The sequence below is a fragment of the Callionymus lyra genome, chromosome 16, assembly GCF_982586985.1.
Source record: "Callionymus lyra chromosome 16, fCalLyr1.hap1.1, whole genome shotgun sequence".
NCBI classification, from domain to species: domain Eukaryota; kingdom Metazoa; phylum Chordata; class Actinopteri; order Syngnathiformes; family Callionymidae; genus Callionymus; species Callionymus lyra.
This window is the reverse complement of record NC_141833.1, coordinates 19,909,558-19,931,413: the sequence shown is the minus strand read 5'-3', so window position 1 is coordinate 19,931,413 and position 21,856 is coordinate 19,909,558. Positions and strand designations below refer to the sequence as shown.

Genomic DNA, 21,856 nt, shown 5'->3' with positions numbered 1-21,856 from the left:
AAGGTATTTGGATGTTTTGAAATGCGTCGTTTTGAAGGAAGATGAACCTGAGCGTCAGTCGCTACATTAAAATGAACAAACACTTTTTGTCTAAAAAGAACATAGTAATCTGAAAATAATCCCAACCCATAGCCGACATGAATGTGAGAAGAAAACGAGTAAAATTTGAATTTTGCGTGAACTTTAAAGATTTAAAGGCAAATTGTTCTTCCTGGAACCATCTACATCAATAAAAAGACACATTGAAAAAAACACAGCACAGTGGTACGTCACCAGTATTTTCAAACGAATACTCAAGTGGATGAAGGTCGCTCATATAATTGACCAGGTTCTAACATCCAGACCATCCATAATGATGTTATTTCTAAATCATGAAGAAAATGAAAGCTCTTAAAAACAGGAAATACTGTAGTTCTGTGGAATTATTTAAACTGGAACTCATTCATGAAGGTCGTGTCAGGTGGTGGAACATACTTCCCGCCGCGACCTCTGCAACGTTAACCTTCACACGACCGTCCAGGTTAGGGCGAGATTTGCCGGAACTGAGCCAAGAAACACAACTGTTGACGTATGACTCTGAGATCGACACAAAAAGTCACACAAGCGTTTTGCTTGTTTGCATGTGAAGGTGGAAGACACGCTACCAAAAGGGTGAAATACTCACATATATTGGCGGTTCCTTTGGGGATCGGGAGGTAGGAGCCCACGCTCCAGGCTCTTCCGTGGTAGTGCCTCTTGCAGCGACTGCAGTCCGGGCCTGTCGTGTTGTGCTCGCACTCGCAGCCCAGCTTCCCTTTGTCGAACACGCAGCTGTTGGCGTGCAGGTTGCATTTGCATCTGAGACAAGAAGACGACATGGAGACGTGTCATTTCATTGTTGGATTAGTTCGTCCTCGCTGTCATGACAACTATATGGTCCCTGTTTTTATTCGTATTTTTCAGGAGGATAGGAGGTCTTGTGTTGCAACAGAAATGTCGCCTTGGTATTCCCTAAAATTTAATTTGTGCCGATACCTCATCTGCCCTTTCAGGCCCGACACAAGAGCTTTATATACATAATATTTCTTGAAAAAAATGACTTAAATAGTGAATTTAAAACGCATTAAACACAAACATAAACACGTTGCAGAAGTAAAGATACTCAGGGTGAGAAGTCACACAATGGGAGTGATCATGAAGGACCGTATATGGGTATATAGTGGATGGATGGATGGATGGATGGATGGATGGATGGATGGATGGATGGATGGATGGATGGATGGATGGATGGATGGATGGATGGATGGATGGATGGATGGATGGATGGATGGATGGATGGATGGATGGATGGATGCATGGATGGATGGATGGATGGATGGATGGATGGATGGATGGATGGATGGATGCATGGATGGATGGATGGATGGATGGATGGATGGATGCATGGATGGATGCATGGATGGATGGATGCATGGATGGATGCATGGATGGATGGATGCATGGATGCATGGATGGATGGATGGATGGATGGATGGATGGATGGATGGATGGATGGATGGATGGATGGATGGATGGATGGATGGATGGATGGATGGATGGATGGATGGATGGATGGATGGATGGATGGATGGATGGATGGATGGATGGATGGATGGATGGATGGATGGATGGATGGATGGATGGATGGATGGATGGATGGATGGATGGATGGATGGATGGATGGATGGATGGATGGATGGATGGATGGATGGATGGATGGATGGATGGATGGATGGATGGATGGATGGATGGATGGATGGATGGATGGATGGATGGATGGATGGATGGATGGATGGATGGATAGATAGATAGATAGATAGATAGATAGATAGATAGATAGATAGATAGATAGATAGATAGATAGATAGATAGATAGATAGATAGATAGATAGATAGATAGATAGAATAAAAAGGGTAACAACAATTCTGACCCATATAACTTGATTATAACAACATCTACATTTTTTCTCCATGTATCTCCTTAAATGTGATTTCAAGTTGTCTTTATCAACTGAGGACGATGGTTCACACCTGACAATTGAATAAGTTATCAGCCTAGTGGACATCATCTATACCATCTTGTTGCTTTTGCATTATAGTGACAGAAAAGAATGATCTGAATTCCAGACCAAAAGGAATGTTCTCCGTGATCCCATTAATTGATAAGTGCTTTAGTAATTGTGTTTAAATTACATTTCCTGTTAAACAGAACCGTTAAACTCTCTGTGACACCAGCAGTCGCACCTAAGGATGAGAAATGAAACTTGTCCAGGAATATTCAGCTGTTGCTATTGTTTTAATTCAAAAGGAATATTGAGATTTTGGATTTAAGGTCATTAATGCTGTGAATCCAAGACACATCTTTCCAAAGACAGCCTCATCTGAGTCGTGAGGTTCTTCATGCCTCCATGTGAGCATGTGTTTGTTGATACACCAGTGGTTTCCTGTTCCATGTTAGTTCCGAATATAATACTCCATTTTTCATTCAGCTCCCCAGAGGGGGAAAGGTTACAACCGGCGACCCCCAGCGTCTTGTGCGGGTGACAGTCGGGGGGCCTTCTATTCAATCTGACACCCGAGCGGTCTCGGAGGATTCGGGGCGGCTCACGGTTTCACAACGTGGCTCGGTTTGTTATCGTGATCTGGGGAGCTTTTCCTTTCCCAGGCGGGTTTGCGTCTGTCGCTTCAAAAGACCCAGAGACGGCGGCGCCGGCGTCTGATGTAATTGACTTTTTGTGTCTTGGATATTTGTCGACCTCAGGTGTTGAAATTCCAAACATCTTCTTCCCTTTACCTACCAGTCTTTACACATCTAGATAAACTTTAAATCTTTTCCAGAACTGGGTCTACATCCTGGTCTCATCCTTCACCTAGTCGACCTATTGGTGGCTCGACAATTCAATTTCAATTCAATTTTATTTAAATCATAACAAAGACACTTTTACAGTTTAAGTCCGGCTATATTGGAGAAAATAAAAACAGATCCCAGCTACTCAACAATGAGAGAATCACAGCGTGACAGTTGTGAGGAAAAACTCCCTTTTAGAAGGCAGAAACCTCAAGCAGAACCAGACTGCTCCTGCTTCTATTCCCCAAAAAGTATAAAAAGATTATTAAATACATTAAAATAAGAACATCAGGCTGTTCATTCACTTGTTAAACAACCCACCCTTCATCCATCCATCAACCCACACATCCATCCATCCACGGACGCATCAGTTGGTCCATCAAACCGACCAACATTTGTCCAATTTCCTTCCAAATACGTCTGTCCACAACTTCAACCGTGCATCAGACCCTATAAAGTTGCATTAAAAGTGTTTTTTTTATGATCAATTCTTCTGTCCAAGCTGTCTCTCAATCTTAAAACTGATTTATCCATCCATCCATATCTCAACTTTTCCATACAACCATTTCAAACTGTATTGAAGACTTAAGCCTGCAGTGTGTGTCCGTACTCAATCCTTTCACTTATCCATCCATCCATCCATCCATCCATCCATCCATCCATCCATCCATCCATCCATCCATCCATCCATCCATCCATCCATCCATCCATCCATCCATCCATCCATCCATCCATCCAGCCATCCATCCATCCATCCATCCATCCATCCATCCATCCATCCATCCTTCCATCCATCCATCCATCCACTCATCTGTCCAAGCTTTATCCATCCGTCTGTTCTAAAGAGATTCATTTTTGTTTTTTTCAATCCTGCGTCACAGTCCAACACTAGATGTCGATCTCACCCTTTGTGTTCCTTACACTACATCGAAGGAGGAAGTTCTTCATTACCAAGTTTAGTAACAGATTATAAAGGTTGTTTGTAGTGTAATGGACTGATAAAGCTCCAGGTCACACGATGCTCAGTGGCACTCTTATCTTAACAATTGTTCAATGATGAGTTTTCTAGATTATCAACTTGTGGATTCAGAAAGAAACATTTTCATTAACCTTTGTATTAAATTTGTTTTTTGGTATCCCTTGTGTTGTCTCAGGGTCAAGGTGAACGACCTCCCTGGCTTCCGTAAATACATATGCAGCGGCGGAGGTCGTTCACCTTGACCCAGAGACAACACAAGGTGCATCGCGGACACATTTGTTTTAGGAGCCTTCGGGTCACATTGACTGAAAGCCAACTCAAGGGTTAAATCACTCACAAACATGTTTCAAATGTTGAAGTCTTCGTCTCCAAGATGCACCTCATCATGACCATGTTTTGAAGGTGTTACTTTACAAAGTTGCTCTGAAATCTGGGCGAACAAGAGGTTACGAGAGTCCATTATGATGTAATAATGGCTTCACTCCTCCTCCAGTCAGCTGTAATCACACCCTGCTTTGTTTATACAACTAGTCTCCTGGAGGTGGAGACTTCCAGGATTGTTGACACGCGGTGACAAACCTCGATGGTTGACCAATCACAGCAGAGTGGGTGTGGTTTATTGTACACAAGATTTAATCTCCAGAAAAACAAAGTGTTTTCAGAGGGCGGAGCTTAAGATCATTTTCAATGAAGAGAGAGTTTTATACAAACAGACACTGATGACACAATATAGTCCAACATCACAACAACACACAGATACACACATTAGTTGAAGTTGGAGTTTAATTAACCTAATATGAGAAAAAAAAACTATATAAATCTCCTCCTTTCTTATGACGTATGATTTGTCTGAGATGATCACCAAGACGGATCTGGTACGTGATCTATAAATCTATAAATGTAAATGTTGCACCTGATTGGAGACACAATTAAAACCTTCATTTAGGTTTACAAATGCATGTTTTTTTTCCCCGCTACCTCACAGTAAGTGCTGCCACACAAGGGCAGGGAAGAGCAAGTCTCGAACGTGACATCAGATTTCCGCAAAGTCCTTCACTTTTTTAAAATCAATTAAAAGCCGCTGCTCTATAAAGTTAATGACTGGGTGTCGCTCCTCTGCTATGCAGACGGCGCTAGCTCCCCGAAGTCAAGAGCGATGAGAGTTGACCTTCCGTTTAATTAAAAACCAGAAAAATCTGGATCAACTGGCCGGAGCCGGTGGAGGTAGCGTGAGAGATGGAGGAGCGAGCGCTCTCTGGAGGGGGCGGCGATGGTACCGGGGTACGATGCTTTTGCCGCCGGCATTGTCATATTAAAATCAGGTCGTTTTCTTTTTTTCCCCAACCCCGGCGTTCGGGGAATAGACGCTCCTGAGCCGGACAAAGACTAATATTCCGAAAAAGGTACGCAACAACAAGAGGCTTATATCCTTCTCTCTGGCACGAGTGACAGTTTCATCCTTGAACACTGACACGGACATTGTTTTCCTGTTTTCTGCACACAGGAGAATACGTACATTTCACTAGCTTACTGGGATTACCGGGCTCGTCTGTTCGCTGGTTTTACCCTGGACCGGCTACGCAACCTTAAGCCTCTAATCCGGCAGAACATCCACCCGGGATTACATCATCTGAAGACATGCGGTATGATGATAACTCAAGACAAACTTTTCTCAGGGAAACACTAAATTTAGGATAATAGACCCGTCACGGGAAAAACCAACAACCAACTCGGGTAACGGACACATTCTTGGGGAAACCAAATGATGATCCTTGATCCCACCTCAGTCTCTGCAGTAAAACCGACCAAAAAAAGCTAACTACTACCTACTAACTACTGTGTATTTGTTTGTGTGTGTTATTTTGATGTGTGACTCTATTGTATAATCAGTGTGTGTCCGTTTGTACAAAAACTCTCTTTGAAGTATTAACACTAGAAAGTGATCTTAAGACCTGCCGACTGAAAACACTGTTTTTTTCTGGAGATGCAATCTTGTTGACCATGACCACGCCCACTCTGCTGTGATTGGTCAAACATGGAGGTTTGTCACCATCAATCCCTGAAATCTCCACCTTCAAGGTACCCGTTGTATAAACAAAGCGAGGCTGGAGGAGGAGTGAAGCCAACCAACAACCAACTCGGGTAACGGTGACACATTCTTGGGGAAACCAAATGATGATCCTTGATCCCACCTCAGTCTCTGCAGTAAAACCGACCAAAAAAAGCTAACTACTACCTACTAACTACTGTGTATTTGTTTGTGTGTGTTATTTTGATGTGTGACTCTATTGTATAATCAGTGTGTGTCCGTTTGTACAAAAACTCTCTTTGAAGTATTAACACTAGAAAGTGATCTTAAGACCTGCCGACTGAAAACACTGTTTTTTTCTGGAGATGCAATCTTGTTGACCATGACCACGCCCACTCTGCTGTGATTGGTCAAACATGGAGGTTTGTCACCATCAATCCCTGAAATCGCCCCCTTCAAGGTACCCGTTGTATAAACAAAGCGAGGCTGGAGGAGGAGTGAAGCCAACCAACAACCAACTCGGGTAACGGTGACACATTCTTGGGGAAACCAAATGATGATCATTGATCCCACCTCAGTCTCTGCAGTAAAACCGACCAAAAAAAGCTAAGAGATTTAAGAGAAGAGTTTTGACCTCCAGGCTTTCACCATCGCTTCTCCATCCTTAAATGACTCGATGCATCTCGGATGCTAACTCTTAGACGGGATATCAGGAAACGGCTCAGGCGGATCACAAGTTTTATATCGCGGGTTTAACCGTTGTTTAAAAAAATGTATTTTTACTTAAACAGGAAGTAGGATTCCCATTTTGATTTTGACCGGTGTTTCTCAGATTGGTTAAGAAGCTCTACGAAGTAGAAGTGCTATGATCTTATTAGGAGCAGCTCTTAAATTTCAACAACTGTGTATTTGTTTGTGTGTGTTATTTTGATGTGTGACTCTATTGTATAATCAGTGTGTGTCCGTTTGTACAAAAACTCTCTTTGAAGTATTAACACTAGAAAGTGATCTTAAGACCTGCCGACTGAAAACACTGTGTTTTTTTCTGGAGATGCAATCTTGTTGGCCATGACCACGCCCACTCTGCTGTGATTGGTCAAACATGGAGGTTTGTCACCATCAATCCCTGAAATCTCCACCTTCAAGGTACCCGTTGTATAAACAAAGCGAGGCTGGAGGAGGAGTGAAGCCAACCAACAACCAACTCGGGTAACGGTGACACATTCTTGGGGAAACCAAATGATGATCCTTGATCCCACCTCAGTCTCTGCAGTAAAACCGACCAAAAAAAGCTAAGAGATTTAAGAGAAGAGTTTTGACCTCCAGGCTTTCACCATCGCTTCTCTATCCTTAAATGACTCGATGCATCTCGGATGCTAACTCTTAGACGGGATATCAGGAAACGGCTCAGGCGGATCACAAGTTTTACATCGCGGGTTTAACCGTTCTTTCACTTTTAAAAAGTATCTCAACCTAAGCTCAGTTGCTTCCGTGAGCAACCGGCAACACAAGGGAATCAAACCCACGACTGTTACTCTCACCGACGAGCCAACATCTCACAGAACCAGTAATGAGTTCCCCTGCTGCATAAATACATACTGAGGACTCTCTCGGAAAAAGAAAAAGAAAAAACTTCTCGGACGATTCACCTGGAAAGTCTCATGGAACATTGCAGCTGCTGACGGATGGACAGAAATCAAAATTGGAGAAACTTTTCAAAATTTCAAGTTGTGTTTCGACAAACCTCAGCTGACAAGAGACTGACAAGATGGAGCTGTGGGTGCTTTAGTCCATTTGAAACGGTTCGGTACTTAATGGAAAACGTTCTACTTCACATTACTTCTTTTTTCTAGACTTATATTTCCATGAGTTTAAGTTTAGAACTCTTGTTTGTTCTCATGTGAGGAAAAAGTCTGAAATCTAGACAACTTAAAAAATCTAAATCCTGACATTGTTGCGCAACATAACGCTAGTAACGTGACAACATAAGACAACATTGATTCACTGTGAATATTAGACTTGATTTCCTTTGAGAGTGAAGTTAAAACACTTGATTATATCATTGGATTGAAACACAATTCTGACGGCACTGATTAACCCTAACCCTGACCCTGACCGTAACCCTAACCCTAACCTTACTACTATGGCAAACAAAATGAAGAAAAGCAAAGAAAATCTGTGTTATTGTTTTTCTGACCAGAATATACATTTTTCACAACGTAAGTCGTGAAAAACTATGATGAATCTCCCGTAAGGATGAATGGGAAGAGGTCAAAAAAGTCCAAAATCTTTTTTCAACATCTCCTGCGCTGGCATACGTTCACGTAGAAACACCGTTCCAGCTTAAAAATGTAGTATTTTAATTGAATTTGAACTTTTTTACTACTATGTGTAGTTTTTGAACTGTGACCGTTGAATGAAGTGAGTGAAAAATTCAGGGTTTTTAATGATTGTGCATGGCAGATTCAAAATGATTAAAAACTACGCTTAGAAATTGTCTCTTTCTGTGACATCATATCATAGCATCGTAGTATAATAGCATTCTCAATCCTATTTTCCTGTTGACAGTGAATGGTGCTGGAAGAAATCTTTGTTTTTCAAAGGTTGACATCTCTGGTATACTTTGAACGAGACACACTATTCAAACTTTAAAATGTAGATAAAAGTCCAAATTATCAACGTGGGATTTGACTCTTTTGTAGCTTTTATCGTTTTTTTGTCACAGGGCAAAGCGCACTCACGGTTTTCCTGGCAGAAAATCAATTTATTAGACTAAGACTTGCAATAGAAGAGCCTTTTTTAGAGGAGGGCCACATAAGATGATGTGAAAAGGATCAAGGGCCGAGTGTGAACAGTGGCTAAGATCCAAGATTTATCCCATTCAGAATTTAAATAAAAGTAAAAGGATCTTCATCCAGTTGAACGAACATTTGAGAACTTTTTGGAAAGACGGGAATAGAAATTAGCATTGACTATTGCTTTTATTTATTTTTTACTTGACTCATTGGATCTTGTTATAAAAAGCTCCCGAGATTTAAAAAAGTGTTTTCTTTTACAATTAAAAATTTGTATTTTTACATTCTTTGGTTGAAATGTTCATCATGTTTTTTTTTAGGGCCACGTTTGATGGAGTGAAAACAACCAGGGGCCAAATATAAACCAAGACTGATATCTCTTTGAAGTTAAAAAAATAAAAGTTCAAGTTGAATTGTTTTGTGCGGAAAAAGAAGACCTTACATGTACCAATGTCCTTTAAAACGATATCATCAACAAGCTAATGGCTACGGTGAAAATGGAACGTGGATTACTTTAATAAAAGGAGATTATAAATGATACAGTTCTAGTAAAACCTTTAAGAATGCTAAGCATTTTAAGTGAAAAAAACATGCTTTCTGATATTGTCCAACTTTCAATTTCAACTGTTCGAAATAAGAATAGAAGTTGTACCTTTAGTGTCACATATTCTTGTTCAAAGCTGGAGTATTTATTCAATGAAATATATTTAAGTGCAATCTTCTCGTCAAAAGCACACACACACACACACACACACACACACACACACTCCACTTCTGATTGGTTGTCGACGTAGGAAAATGATTGGAAATCTATAGTAATAATAGTATTAATCTATCCTTTTTTTTTAAGGCAATGAGAAAAAGTAATTCAACGACAGTAAATGGTTTTTGTGTCAGTTTGATGGAAATGAAGACCAAACAATCGTCACCAGACAGTTTATCTCCAGATCGTACAGAGGTTTAAAGGTGCTAATCACATTTTAATTCGATCACATGACAGCCGCTCACCGATCCGATCAGTGATTGACTCCATGTTCCCCCGATTAGCCGGAACCCGGCGACGGCTGGTCAGGAGCCGTGACCTCAATCATGTCGCGCGGAATGAAAAATTCACCAACTTTACGTATCATTATCTTATCATCCTGATCGTCTGGTGATGTCACATCATCGGGATTGTATTCACGAAGTTTTTTTTCGCGTCAAACGGACGAGGCGATGCTTCACGGTAACTCTTTACAAAACACACAGTAGGTCTGAAAAACGAAAAGCCACCGTGTCAGCGTCTGAAAGAACTTCAACGACACACTCGTACACGTCCAACTTTCTGCGTCGGGAGGCGGCGGCGTTGAGATTTCTCACGACGCGAGTCAGTCACCTCATTAGGGTGCGCTGTTACCGTGAAATTGAGGAGTCCGATTAGGGGCTTGTTTTTTTTTTTGTCTCCGGAACGCTGTAGCCAATTTTGTCATTCTTCCGGGTGTAATGCAATACATCTCCGGCAAATTGTTTGCTCTCCGTCGGAAGAAAAACACAAAGCAGTCCCCGCCAGGGCTATTCCAAATTGTCGCTGAAATATTAGGAGCCGGATCACGCCATAATTCTACCTCCTCCAATTTTCCGTGTGGACGTGAAAAGGGGGATTTGTTGAACGTTGAGGGGGGGGGGGCCTCTCTGAAAATCTGTGATTTGTTTCAATGACAGGGGCCAATTATGGAGCCGGGGCACGGACGTAAGGTATATACGCTATGGTAATGTCTCCCACACCGCCTTCCTCTTCACCCCGGCCGTAGGAGGCGAGATAGGGACATATATCAGTATGGAAATGTGAAGCTACTGTACACTCTGTGCTGCAGGGAATGTGTGGTGTTGCTCGCCGGGAACGTTGCACCGAAATAAATCCACCCTTTGTTTGCATGAGCCACGTGGGCCTCCGCGGTGGATCCACGATAGCGGGGATGTTAGCTTAGCTCCCGGCTAATTCATGGCCGTAACGGGATTGATGTGAGCATCGTTTGCAAGGAACAGTTTTCAAGCTAGCAATGGTATGATAGATAAGAAGATATTTTGGCCTTTTTATCGTGATCCAGGCGTGTTTCGTAAGCTCGTGACGGACTGGATCGACATACAAACCAAGATTGTATGCATGTGTTTGTGTAGAACAAATGTCAAACCCAGTCACACAAGAGGTCGTCCAGGTCACCGGCCGAACAAAATGTATTTTTACTTAAACAGGAAGTAGGATTCCCATTTTGACTTTGACCGGTGTTTCTCAGATCGGTTAAGAAGCTCTTAAGTGCTACGATCTTATTAGGAGCAGCTCTTAAAGTTCAACTACTGTGTATTTGCGTGTGTTGTTGTTGTGATGTGTGACTCTATTGTATCATCAGTGTGTGTCCGTTTGTACAAAAACTCTCTTTGAAATATTAACATTAGAACATGATCTTAAGACCCGCCGACTGAAAACACTGTATTTTTCTGGAGATGCAATCTTGTTGACCATGACCACGCCCACTCTGCTGTGATTGGTCAAACATGGAGGTTTGTCACCATCGATCCCTGAAGTCTCCGCCTCCAAGGTACCCGTTGTATAAACAAAGCGAGGCTGGAGGAGGAGTGAAGTCATTTTTACGTCGTAATGGACTCTCGTAACCTCTCGTTCGCCCAGATTTCAGAGTAACATTTACAACATGTGAGTCAGGAGAGTTGAAGTTTGACATCAGTAAAGAAGGATGTGTTCCTCAGGGTCTCTCTTAGCTTACGAAGATCTTTCACTGAGAAGGAAATGTAATATGGAGGTGACTCACTCTTAAAGGCCTTCTTAGCAACCAAATGCTCAGAGATCCCAACAAGACCACTTTTCCGGATAATAAAACCAACAAAAACAAACGTTCTATTGAATTACTCGTTTACGTTTTTCACACACATCTGCAAATATGAGTTTATAGTACTACTATGACTAAACCATTTAACATAAAATACAATTTGAGAGTCTACTTAATCCGTAAAACAACATTGAACTCAGAATTTTTGCATTTACACACTGCAATAAATCAACATATATTCATATAAGACTTTCGCTGCAACGATCGTCATAATGATGCATTCAAGGACATATAAAACTCATAAAACAACAGCTACAAGTGATTAACTTTAACAACCCTGTGACATTTCACAGACATTAAGAATGTCAACAGATGTCATTAAACTCAAAGAAGGTCCACCTTATAAAGGTGTTGCCAAAGTCCACAAAGAGCTTCTTAAGAACCTTCTTTGGCCTAATCTTCAGGATATCCTAAGAAGGCTGTTTGTGAAAACACCCATATCTTAGCAGAGCTTCTTAGCCGAACCCTTCTTTGTCATCTATGGGTCAACACATTTATCTTCGGGCGTCCGGGTCACCTCGACCCAGAGATAACACAAGGGTTAAAAAGAAGCGAACCAGGGTCATCTTAAGCAAGTATAAACCGTTCTTGCCGGACGCTGACGCCGACATCAAGAGGGACGACAGCAACGAGCTCTAATTAAGCGCCGCAGACGAGGCGATGACTGGCAGATAACGTGGCAGCATGTGACAGACATCTGCTGGAAGATAAGTGAACCAGCGTGGGCACCAGTCGAGGCAGTGGAGGAGAGCTCGGGGAGAGGGTTTTTGAAAGTTAAGAGATCTTGTCTGCCGCGACAGGAACAGACCACAGGGTCATGAACATGTTAGAGCTCTTGACAACACGTTAACAGTATGTATAGTCGTGGAGGGACTTAAAGAGAGTTCGTAAAGTCCAGTCGCAGAACCGTGAATAAATGAAAATAAACTGTTTTTTTAACAGAAATGTTGTCCACTTTGAACGTTGGTTACGTTTGCTTTTCACGACTCACGGTTCAGGACCAGAGGAGAGAAATCTTTTCAGGCTGTTGCTCCTAAGCTTTGGAACGATCTTCCTCTGTCTTTGCGCTTGATGGATCTACTGACTCCTTCAAGAAACATCTTAAGACGTTTCTATTTGTTCAGGCTTTTCCTTGATTTTCTGGAACTCCTGTGTTGTTCTCAGTATTATCTTGACCTTTAAAGTATGTACTTTTTTGAGTATTGTTTTGATTGTTAAAGCGCTTTGTGACCCTGGTCTGGAAAAGCGCTATATAAATAAATATTACTTACTTACTTACTTACTTTTCATACGAGAAAAAAGGAAATTTTCAAATGTTCTTCCATCACTTTGGTTTTTTTTAATTGGCCTCGTGGAGGGAAGAGCCAAGAAGAGGAATCTGAGCGAGGATCGAGAGATACTTGGTGTCGAACAAGAGTTCCAAATGTTTCCTAATTTTTCATTTTTTGTTCCTTCTAAATGTGCGACTTTGTTGCTAGAATATATATGAAATTGACTTGATAACTCGTGTGGTTATAACAGTTTAGTTAATGACCATGACGACAACAAAAAGAAGAAATCAGTTCAATTTTCCTGTTAAACTCAAATCTCTTTATTATAGTTTGTTTCTCATGGAAAAATATAATTTTCTTCTGCTAAAAACTGACGTAATGAGTAGAGAATATTTAAGAATATTCACACTATTAATATTTTTATTTATTTATATATTTATAGTTATTCATATTACAATAGTTTTTTTAATGTACAAGAAAGAAAAAATACCTTCAAATAATATAAAAATAATTATTGTGCCAAAACTCTTCCACACCGTTGCTGCACACAGATGGTCTGATGTCATTATGGGATGTCACTGGACATGTAATTGAATTAGAAGTCCAGTAGATGCACAACTGACCAGCTCCTGAACTTGCAAAAAAAACAACTCTCTGTCCATCTGTCGGTTCAACTCCACAGAAACGAAAGCTAAAAATAACCAAAATTGCTGAGTCAGCAAATGATGAAAAGATGATTTTACTTTTCTAAATAAAAAATTGCTCATTTGTCTTTCTTCCTTTATGGGTTGAAATAAATTTCATTAAATGCATCAATTAATAGTTTCAATTATATGTAACCCTATTGTATTAATTAGTATTTGAATAAAATAATCAAATAAAAATAACATTCCCTCCAAAAAAAGTTCATAATTATAAATGTGTTTTAATAAAAACAAATGTATCGCAAAATTGTGAATTTAATGAAGTTTAATGATATATTTCGACCATAATACAAGTTTATATAAAACATACGTGATATATTCACTATTTTGTGTTTATTTTCTTTCCGCTTTAACATATTTATTAGTGTTTTTGCCTCAGAAATCGAAATAAAAAGATATAATCTACCTCATAATCATGTCTTTTTTTAAAATGTAACAAGACTAAAAATAAGTTTAATAAAATTAAAAAGTGCATATTTTCCGTTTACTTTGTGTCGTCTCTCTATTGTCACACGACCGTCGGCAGAAAATCCTTCTGATGTTTAAGTGACGTTTAGATAAACCCCGGCTTCACACGGAGCGAAGAAGAATCAAAGTTGATCTCCTTTATCGCGGCACAATTGTTACACAACACCAATTTTGTGAAAAACAGCTTTACGGGACTCAGAGTCGGTGATAAGGCGATCTGCAGAGAAAAGCCTGCCGGGCTCTCGGGGACGCGAGGAGTCGAATCTGCCGCAGAGAAAGAAAGAAAAAGGTTTTTTTTTCGACTTCCTTCTGCTCCGGCCTTCGTTATGCTATCGATTGAAAATCTTATTGCACATCAATGGCGAACAAAAACCTTGAACTGCACACGCTCTCCCACCTTTCACGCCGCTGCTCACGTATTGAACTTATTGATCAGGTGTCGGCGCGTTAATTAAGACATGACCGCTGCCGGCTGGTCGGAGCTGCAGGTCTGCAGGGCTGCAGCAGGGCCTGGGAAGGAGAAGCAGCTAATCCATAAGTGCTAATGTGCTGCTCGCCTTCACCCCCCTGTGTCTCCCTCGTCTCCCCCCCTCACCTCCTCCCCCTCTTGCAGGACTACAATGTGTTCAAGCTGGATCTCAATTTTGTGCTTTTTATTCCTGTATCAATTTCCTTTAATTGTTAACATTCAAGGCAAACAAACAAATTAAACATATATATTGTAGGTGATCATTTAAATGACATTCAATTAAAAATAGCAAATTGACTGACCGATAATAGATAGTAAGTAAGTAAGTAAGTAATTTATATTTATAAAGCGCTTTTCTAGACCAGGGTCACAAAGCGCTCAAACAATCAAAATATATATATATATATATACAAAAAAGAGAAACAGTCTGGAAGGATTTCTCTCTTCTGGTCCGGAAGTTCAGGAACCATCAGTAGATTCTGATCCACAGACCTCAGAGCCCGAGCTGGGGTGTAAGTCTGGATCAGATCACTGATGGAAGGTCTGACCATGAATAGATCTGAAAGTAAGAACCAGAATTTTAAAGTTGATCCTGAGGCAGCCAGTGAAGAGTTTTAAGGATCGGAGAAATGTGAGTTCTTCTACTAGAGCGGGTTAGAATTCTCACTTCAGAGTTCTGTATCAACTGCAGGCGAGACAGATCCTTCTTGTTAAGACATGAAAACAGACTGTAAGTAAGTAAGTAAGTAAGTAATTTTTATTTATATAGCGCCGATCATTCAGAATAATGAATAGCAAGATAATTGAAAGATTTTCTTTTACCGTGACTCAATGAATTCCATTGAAGCTCGTATTTTGACCTTTTTAAAAATAAAAAAAAAAGAATGTAGACTTTTGTATCGGAGCTCATTTGCCTTTGACGATACAGGCTTAGACCGTCATCAGCCGTCCATCACTGCTACGTACTCTGCTGCAACTCTTTGATTAAAACGGATTCCAATGGTTAAGAAAGATAATTTTAAAAAACCAAAGAAAACAGTTACTGTGACTCATTAAATCCCATTGAAGCTCTTCTATACCATCATCAACCGTCATCAGCCGCCCATCACTGTGAGGTACTCTGCTGCAACTCTTTGATTAAAATGGATTCCAATGGTGAAGAAAGATCATTAAAAAAAATAAAATAATAATAATTACTGCGACTTATTAAATCCCATTGAAGCTCTTCTATACCAGCTTAGACCATAATCAGCCGTCCATCACTGTGAGGTACTCTGCTGCAACTCTCAGATTAAAATGGAGTTCAATTGTCAGAAAGAACATTAAAAAACAAAAGAAAACAATTACTGTGACTCATTAAATCCCATTAAAGCTCTTCTATACCATCATTGACCGTCATCAGCCGCCCATCACCACGAGGTACTCTTTGATTAAAATGGATTCCAATGGTTAAGAAAGATCATTAAAAAAACAATTGCTGTGACTAATTAAATCCCATCGAAGCTCTTCTATACCAACTAAGACAATCATGAGTCTTCCATCACTGTCTGGTACTGGGCTGCAACTCTCTGCTTGAAATAGAATTCAATGGTGAGGTTAATTTACGAAAAAACATTAACTGTGACTGAATATGTTCCAATGCGATTACTTGACCATCATCAGCCCTTCATCACTGCGTGGTAATGTGCTGCAATTATGGAAAAAATTATTGAAAAAAAGTTTTGAGTTTTTGGACATTTACTGTGAGATTTTTTACTCTGCTTGTTATGAGAAACTGTACCCTTGTTTGTGTATTGAGATATTGGACCCTTGTGTGTGTATTTAGATATTGGACCCTTGTTTGTGTATTGAGATATTGGACCCTTGTTTGTGTATTTAGATATTGGACCCTTGTTTGTGTATAAGGATATTGGACCCTTGTTTGTGTATTGAGATATTGTACCCTTGTTTGTGTATTAAGATATTGGACCCTTGTTTGTGTATTGAGATATTGGACCCTTGTTTGTGTATTGAGATATTGGACCCTTGTTTGTGTATTGAGATATTGGGCCCTTGTTTGTGTATTGAGATATTGTACCCTTGTTTGTGTATTAAGATATTGGACCCTTGTTTGTGTATTGAGATATTGGACCCTTGTTTTTGTATTGAGATATTGGACCCTTGTTTGTGTATTGAGATATTGGACCCTTGTTTGTGTATTGAGATATTGGACCCTTGTTTGTGTATTGAGATATTGTACCCTTGTTTTTGTATTGAGATATTGGACCCTTGTTTGTGTATTGAGATATTGGACCCTTGTTTGTGTATTGAGATATTGTACCCTTGTTTGTGTATTGAGATATTGTACCCTTGTTTGTGTATTTAAATATTGGACCCTTGTTTGTGTATTGAGATATTGTACCCTTATTTGTGTATTGAGATATTGTACCCTTGTTTGTGTATTAAGATATTGGACCCTTGTTTGTGTATTGAGATATTGGATCCTTGTTTGTGTATTGAGATATTGGGCCCTTGTTTGTGTATTGAGATATTGGACCCTTGTTTGTGTATTGAGATATTGTACCCTTGTTTGTGTATTTAGATATTGGACCCTTGTTTGTGTATTGAGATATTGGACCCTTGTTTGTGTATTGAGATATTGTACCCTTGTTTGTGTATTAAGATATTGGACCCTTGTTTGTGTATTGAGATATTGGACCCTTGTTTGTGTATTTAGATATTGGACCCTTGTTTGTGTATTGAGATAATGGACCCTTGTTTGTGTATTGAGATATTGTACCCTTGTTTGTGTATTTAAATATTGTACCCTTGTTTGTGTATTTAGATATTGGACCCTTGTTTGTGTATTGAGATATTGGACCCTTGTTTTTGTATTGAGATATTGGACCCTTGTTTGAGTATTGAGATATTGGACTCTTGTTTGTGTATTTAGATATTGGACCCTTGTTTGTGTAGGTCTCACAAATTGATTCTATCATAAAAGAGCTCATCACGTAAAAGACGTCAAACCTTAATCTAAGTTTTTGTTCCGAGCCGAGTGAATAATTCAAGTCTTCAACTTTCTTTCTTTCTTTCATGCCGACGATGGATCGTAGGATCACTTTTCCAAAGAATCATGGTTCAGAAAACGCAACACAAACATGAAATGTATCTAAAGAAATTCCATTGAAGCTCTTCAAGACCATCATCGACTTTCCATCACTGCCTGGTACTGGGCTCCAACTCGCTCCAGTGGTAAGGAAACATCATTCATCATCAACAAAAAAACCCAAAGAAAATCAACATAAAAAAATTAAATAAATAAAGTATAAAGAGAGAAATACACCACAAAATGAATAAAATAATAGTAAAGACAATTATCTGTTAAACGATTTAGCATTTTCATTTTAAAAAGTCAAAGTTGGTAGAAAAGAAGAGAAAAATGTATCTTAAAACAAAGTGAACAAACTTTTATCAGCCACTGAGTCAGAAATGTTCATGTTCTTCTTCAATTCCTGGAGAGTAAAATCTTCGATTCATTATTTACGGCCTTGCGTCGACCTCTGCTCTACTGAAGGTGAATATTTCCCCAGAGTTGAAACACATAAACATCTCATCGAGCAAGACTTAAAGGTTTTTAGTAAGTTTTAAATAAAACATGGTCGTAATAAAATATTATTAATCAATTATTAACCGACTCTTTTGAATCCTCCTTGGAGTTTGCAAAGGTTTTTATTATCTTCCGTTTATTCATCTGGTTTTAATATTTGAAAAAGCGCAGCAGGTGAAGAAAAGGGTGCAGCCATGGGGGGCGGGGGGGGGATGAAGAACGGCTACATTCATCCTCACAGATTGTTTGATCGCCGACGCAACGATGTCGCCGCCGATGGTCGTGATACCTCCCGCAGGATTAGCATTTAATCAGCCGCAAATGCTCTTAATTGCCTGATTAGCCTCCAACCAATTAGCCGCCGCGCTAATGGTTTTTAATCTGCCGGCCGAATTCTAATCAGCCGCGAACGGTTGAATCCACACGGGGCTCGTCCGACGGGTCATTAACAACCTAGTTATCCTGCTATAAACCAACCGTTGACGCGCCTCCCGTCCGTTTTTACGACCGCCGCGTGGCTCGTTGGGTTTGGGGGGTCGGTGGGGGGGGGTCGTAAATAGCGTTGAGGTTCTAAACGACTAAAGAAACTCTGTAATTAAACTTGATGAGACTCTTATCAGTAGTAAATGTAGTTTGATGTGACGTTTACAAATTGCAAAGACGAAACGCTCAAATGGCTTTTTTGATGTATGTGCTGCTCGTGTCCACTAGAGGGCCCTGCAGCGCTCACAAGTCAAGCATAAAAGTCAACAGGAAGTGATCAACTCAAGTCAAGTTTCTCACCAGAGGTCATGAGATCTTAATGTGAATTCAGTTACGGATGTTTAACGATGTTTTATATACAAATCTCCCGCGAATAAACAGTGAAATCGTTTTGGGGAAAATGCTATAGATATGAGTTGCTCCAACTTCTGGCCAGGTTTAACCAACAATAGCAGCACAAAATTAAAAGTTTTTTTTTCTTCTAAATAAGTTAATATGTGTTAAGAACAGAAGTCTTGTTCTTAAATACGATTACAGGAAGTCCTTGATCATAGTTGTCGCATGTTGAGAATAAGAAAAAAACAGGTTTTGTGAAACAAACAAAAAATTAATTAAAGTGTTTAATGAGGGGTTTGTCATGTTTTGGTTTTGTTGCGCTTTTATTTTGGTTTTTCACTTCCTGTTTTCTCCCTTCCTCTTTCCCTTGGGCTCAACTGATGGTATATGGCTGAAGCTGATCAATTAATCACCTGCGGAATTTTTACCACCTGCCTCCAGACCAGAAACCAGAATATTTAATTAAGTTTTGAGAGTCTCTCTTCTGTTTTACGATTTGTCCTCCTGGTTTTTGTTTCCTGTCTGTTACTCGAGTTGGTGAACGTTTTAGTTTTTGAACTGTAATTGTGTTATGATGTATTGGACTCTTGTTTGTGTATTGAGGGTGTGGACTCTGATTTTTGTATTGCAAAGTTGGACCCCTGTTCGTGTATTAAAATATATTGGACTCTTGTTATTTGTACCGTGACATTGGACTCTTATTTATGTATTAAAATAATTGGACTCTGGTTTGTGTATTGTGACATTGGACTCTTGTTTTTTGTATTGTGACATTGGACTCTGGTTTGTGTATTAAAATAGATTGGACTCTGGTTTGTGTATTGTGACATTGGACTCTTGTTTTTTGTATTGTGACATTGGACTCTGGTTTGTGTATTAAAATAGATTGGACTCTGGTTTGTGTATTGTGACATTGGACTCTGGTTTGTGTATTAAAATAGATTGGACTTTGGTTTGTGTATTGTGACATTGGACTCTTGTTTTTTGTATTGTGACATTGGACTCTGGTTTGTGTATTGAAATAGATTGGACTCTGGTTTGTGTATTGTGACATTGGACTCTTATTTTTTGTATTGTGACATTGGACTCTGGTTTGTGTATTAAAATATATTGGACTCTGGTTTGTGTATTGTGACATTGGACTCTTGTTTTTTGTATTGTGACATTGGAGTCTGGTTTGTGTATTAAAATAGATTGGACTCTGGTTTGTGTATTGTGACATTGGACTCTTGTTTTTTGTATTGTGACGTTGGACTCTGGTTTGTGTATTAAAATAGATTGGACTCTGGTTTGTGTATTGTGACATTGGACTCTTGTTTTTTGTATTGTGACGTTGGACTCTGGTTTGTGTATTAAAATAGATTGGACTCTGGTTTGTGTATTGTGACATTGGACTCTTGTTTTTTGTATTGTGACATTGGACTCTGGTTTGTGTATTAAAATATATTGGACTCTGGTTTGTGTATTGTGACATTGGACTCTTGTTTTTTGTATTGTGACATTGGACTCTTGTTTTTTGTATTGTGACATTGGACTCTGGTTTGTGTATTAAAATATATTGGACTCTGGTTTGTGTATTGTGACATTGGACTCTTGTTTTTTGTATTGTGACATTGGACTCTTGTTTTTTGTATTGTGACATTGGACTCTGGTTTGTGTATTAAAATATATTGGACTCTGGTTTGTGTATTGTGACATTGGACTCTTGTTGATTTCATATTTTGATATTGCTTTATTAAATTGGACATTTTTAACTAATTTCCCTTTTTTTTTTTTTACTTATAAAGTCATTTTATTCACCGAGTCCGACAATCAATCATCGTAATGTTTGATCAGGACCAGCTTAAGGGAGGTTTGTACGGTTTAGTATAGAACCAAGGTTTTTTCCCAAAGGTCTCACAGATTAATTAGATCTTAAAAAAGCTCATCACAAAAAAATTCAAAACCAGTCAAAGTTTTTGTTCCGAGTTAAGTGAATTATTATTTAAATCTTCAACTTTCTTTCTTTCTTTCTTTTATGCTGATCTAAGATCGTAGCGCTTCAAACCCGTCTATCGTAACAATAAGTCATTCATCGACTGGTTCTACTCGCATCACTTTTCAAAAGTCTGAAAGAAGGCAAACTTTGAAGGCCGAATTGAGTCGAGAACCGAATTTTATAAAGTAATTAAAAGGATAATATCCTTTTCCTTTTTTTTTTTTTTGAAGGGGGAAAATCTGCTGAGCTCTGAAAAAAAGGAGCCGCCACCTAACCTAACTGAAAAGCCTGGTGGCTGAAGGGTTGGACTGATAACATCCTGCTTCACTGATACTTCCACGGAGAGATTCCAGGGGTGGAAGAAACCAGATATTTCGTTAAAAAAAAAATGATGAGTCAGGTTTTTCACCATGAAATTAAATGTGTCATGATGGTCAAATCAAACTTGTACTTTTTCAAACCCCCCCCACCCCTGCTTTTTTCTGTTAACGGTCAAAGTCCAAACTAACCAGACTTTTAAACGCTAAATCAGTCACTAGACTATAACTGTTAAAAATTCTGCGTCAGTCTCTATTTTCTCTAATAAATACTAAAAGCATTTAGTTGGACGCCCCAAGATAAACAACTTTTTCACCACAAGACTGTCTTTTATTTTGGTTGGATCACTTCCTTTTCTGTTTTTAATACCTTTCAGCAGGACTCTCCTGCTTCTAAAGAAGCTCCAAACATTTTGTTGGATATTCCCAAGACTATTCCTGGCGTTTTCTGATATAGTACTTTTTTTTCCTGTCTTTTTAGTTTGAATCCAAGCGCTAAACTAGTCACAAGACAAAAGTATCTGTTAGACATGAGACTCTTTCATAAAACATCTTTCATAATATCTGTCCCTATGTCTGTCTATAAACCATTACTGGACTATGCATGACTACTAAGAATGGCCCCCCAAAAAAGGGGTTCCAAATAACAAACCCGGCACCCAGCTGGGCTGAGCAGATAAAATGGGTAAA

The 21,856-nt window shown here is 39.4% G+C and overlaps 1 protein-coding gene across 1 annotated transcript in view; it reads right to left on the bottom strand.

Annotated features, from left to right (window-relative positions):
* Nucleotides 1–21,856, bottom strand: part of LOC148064101 (netrin-G1-like) — an 85,930-nt gene that overhangs the window by 22,415 nt on the left and 41,659 nt on the right. The window contains exon 4 of the mRNA XM_087811990.1: nucleotides 665–837. Coding sequence (XP_087668116.1) covers nucleotides 665–837 — 173 coding nt within the window. The remainder of the gene's footprint in view (nucleotides 1–664; nucleotides 838–21,856) is intronic.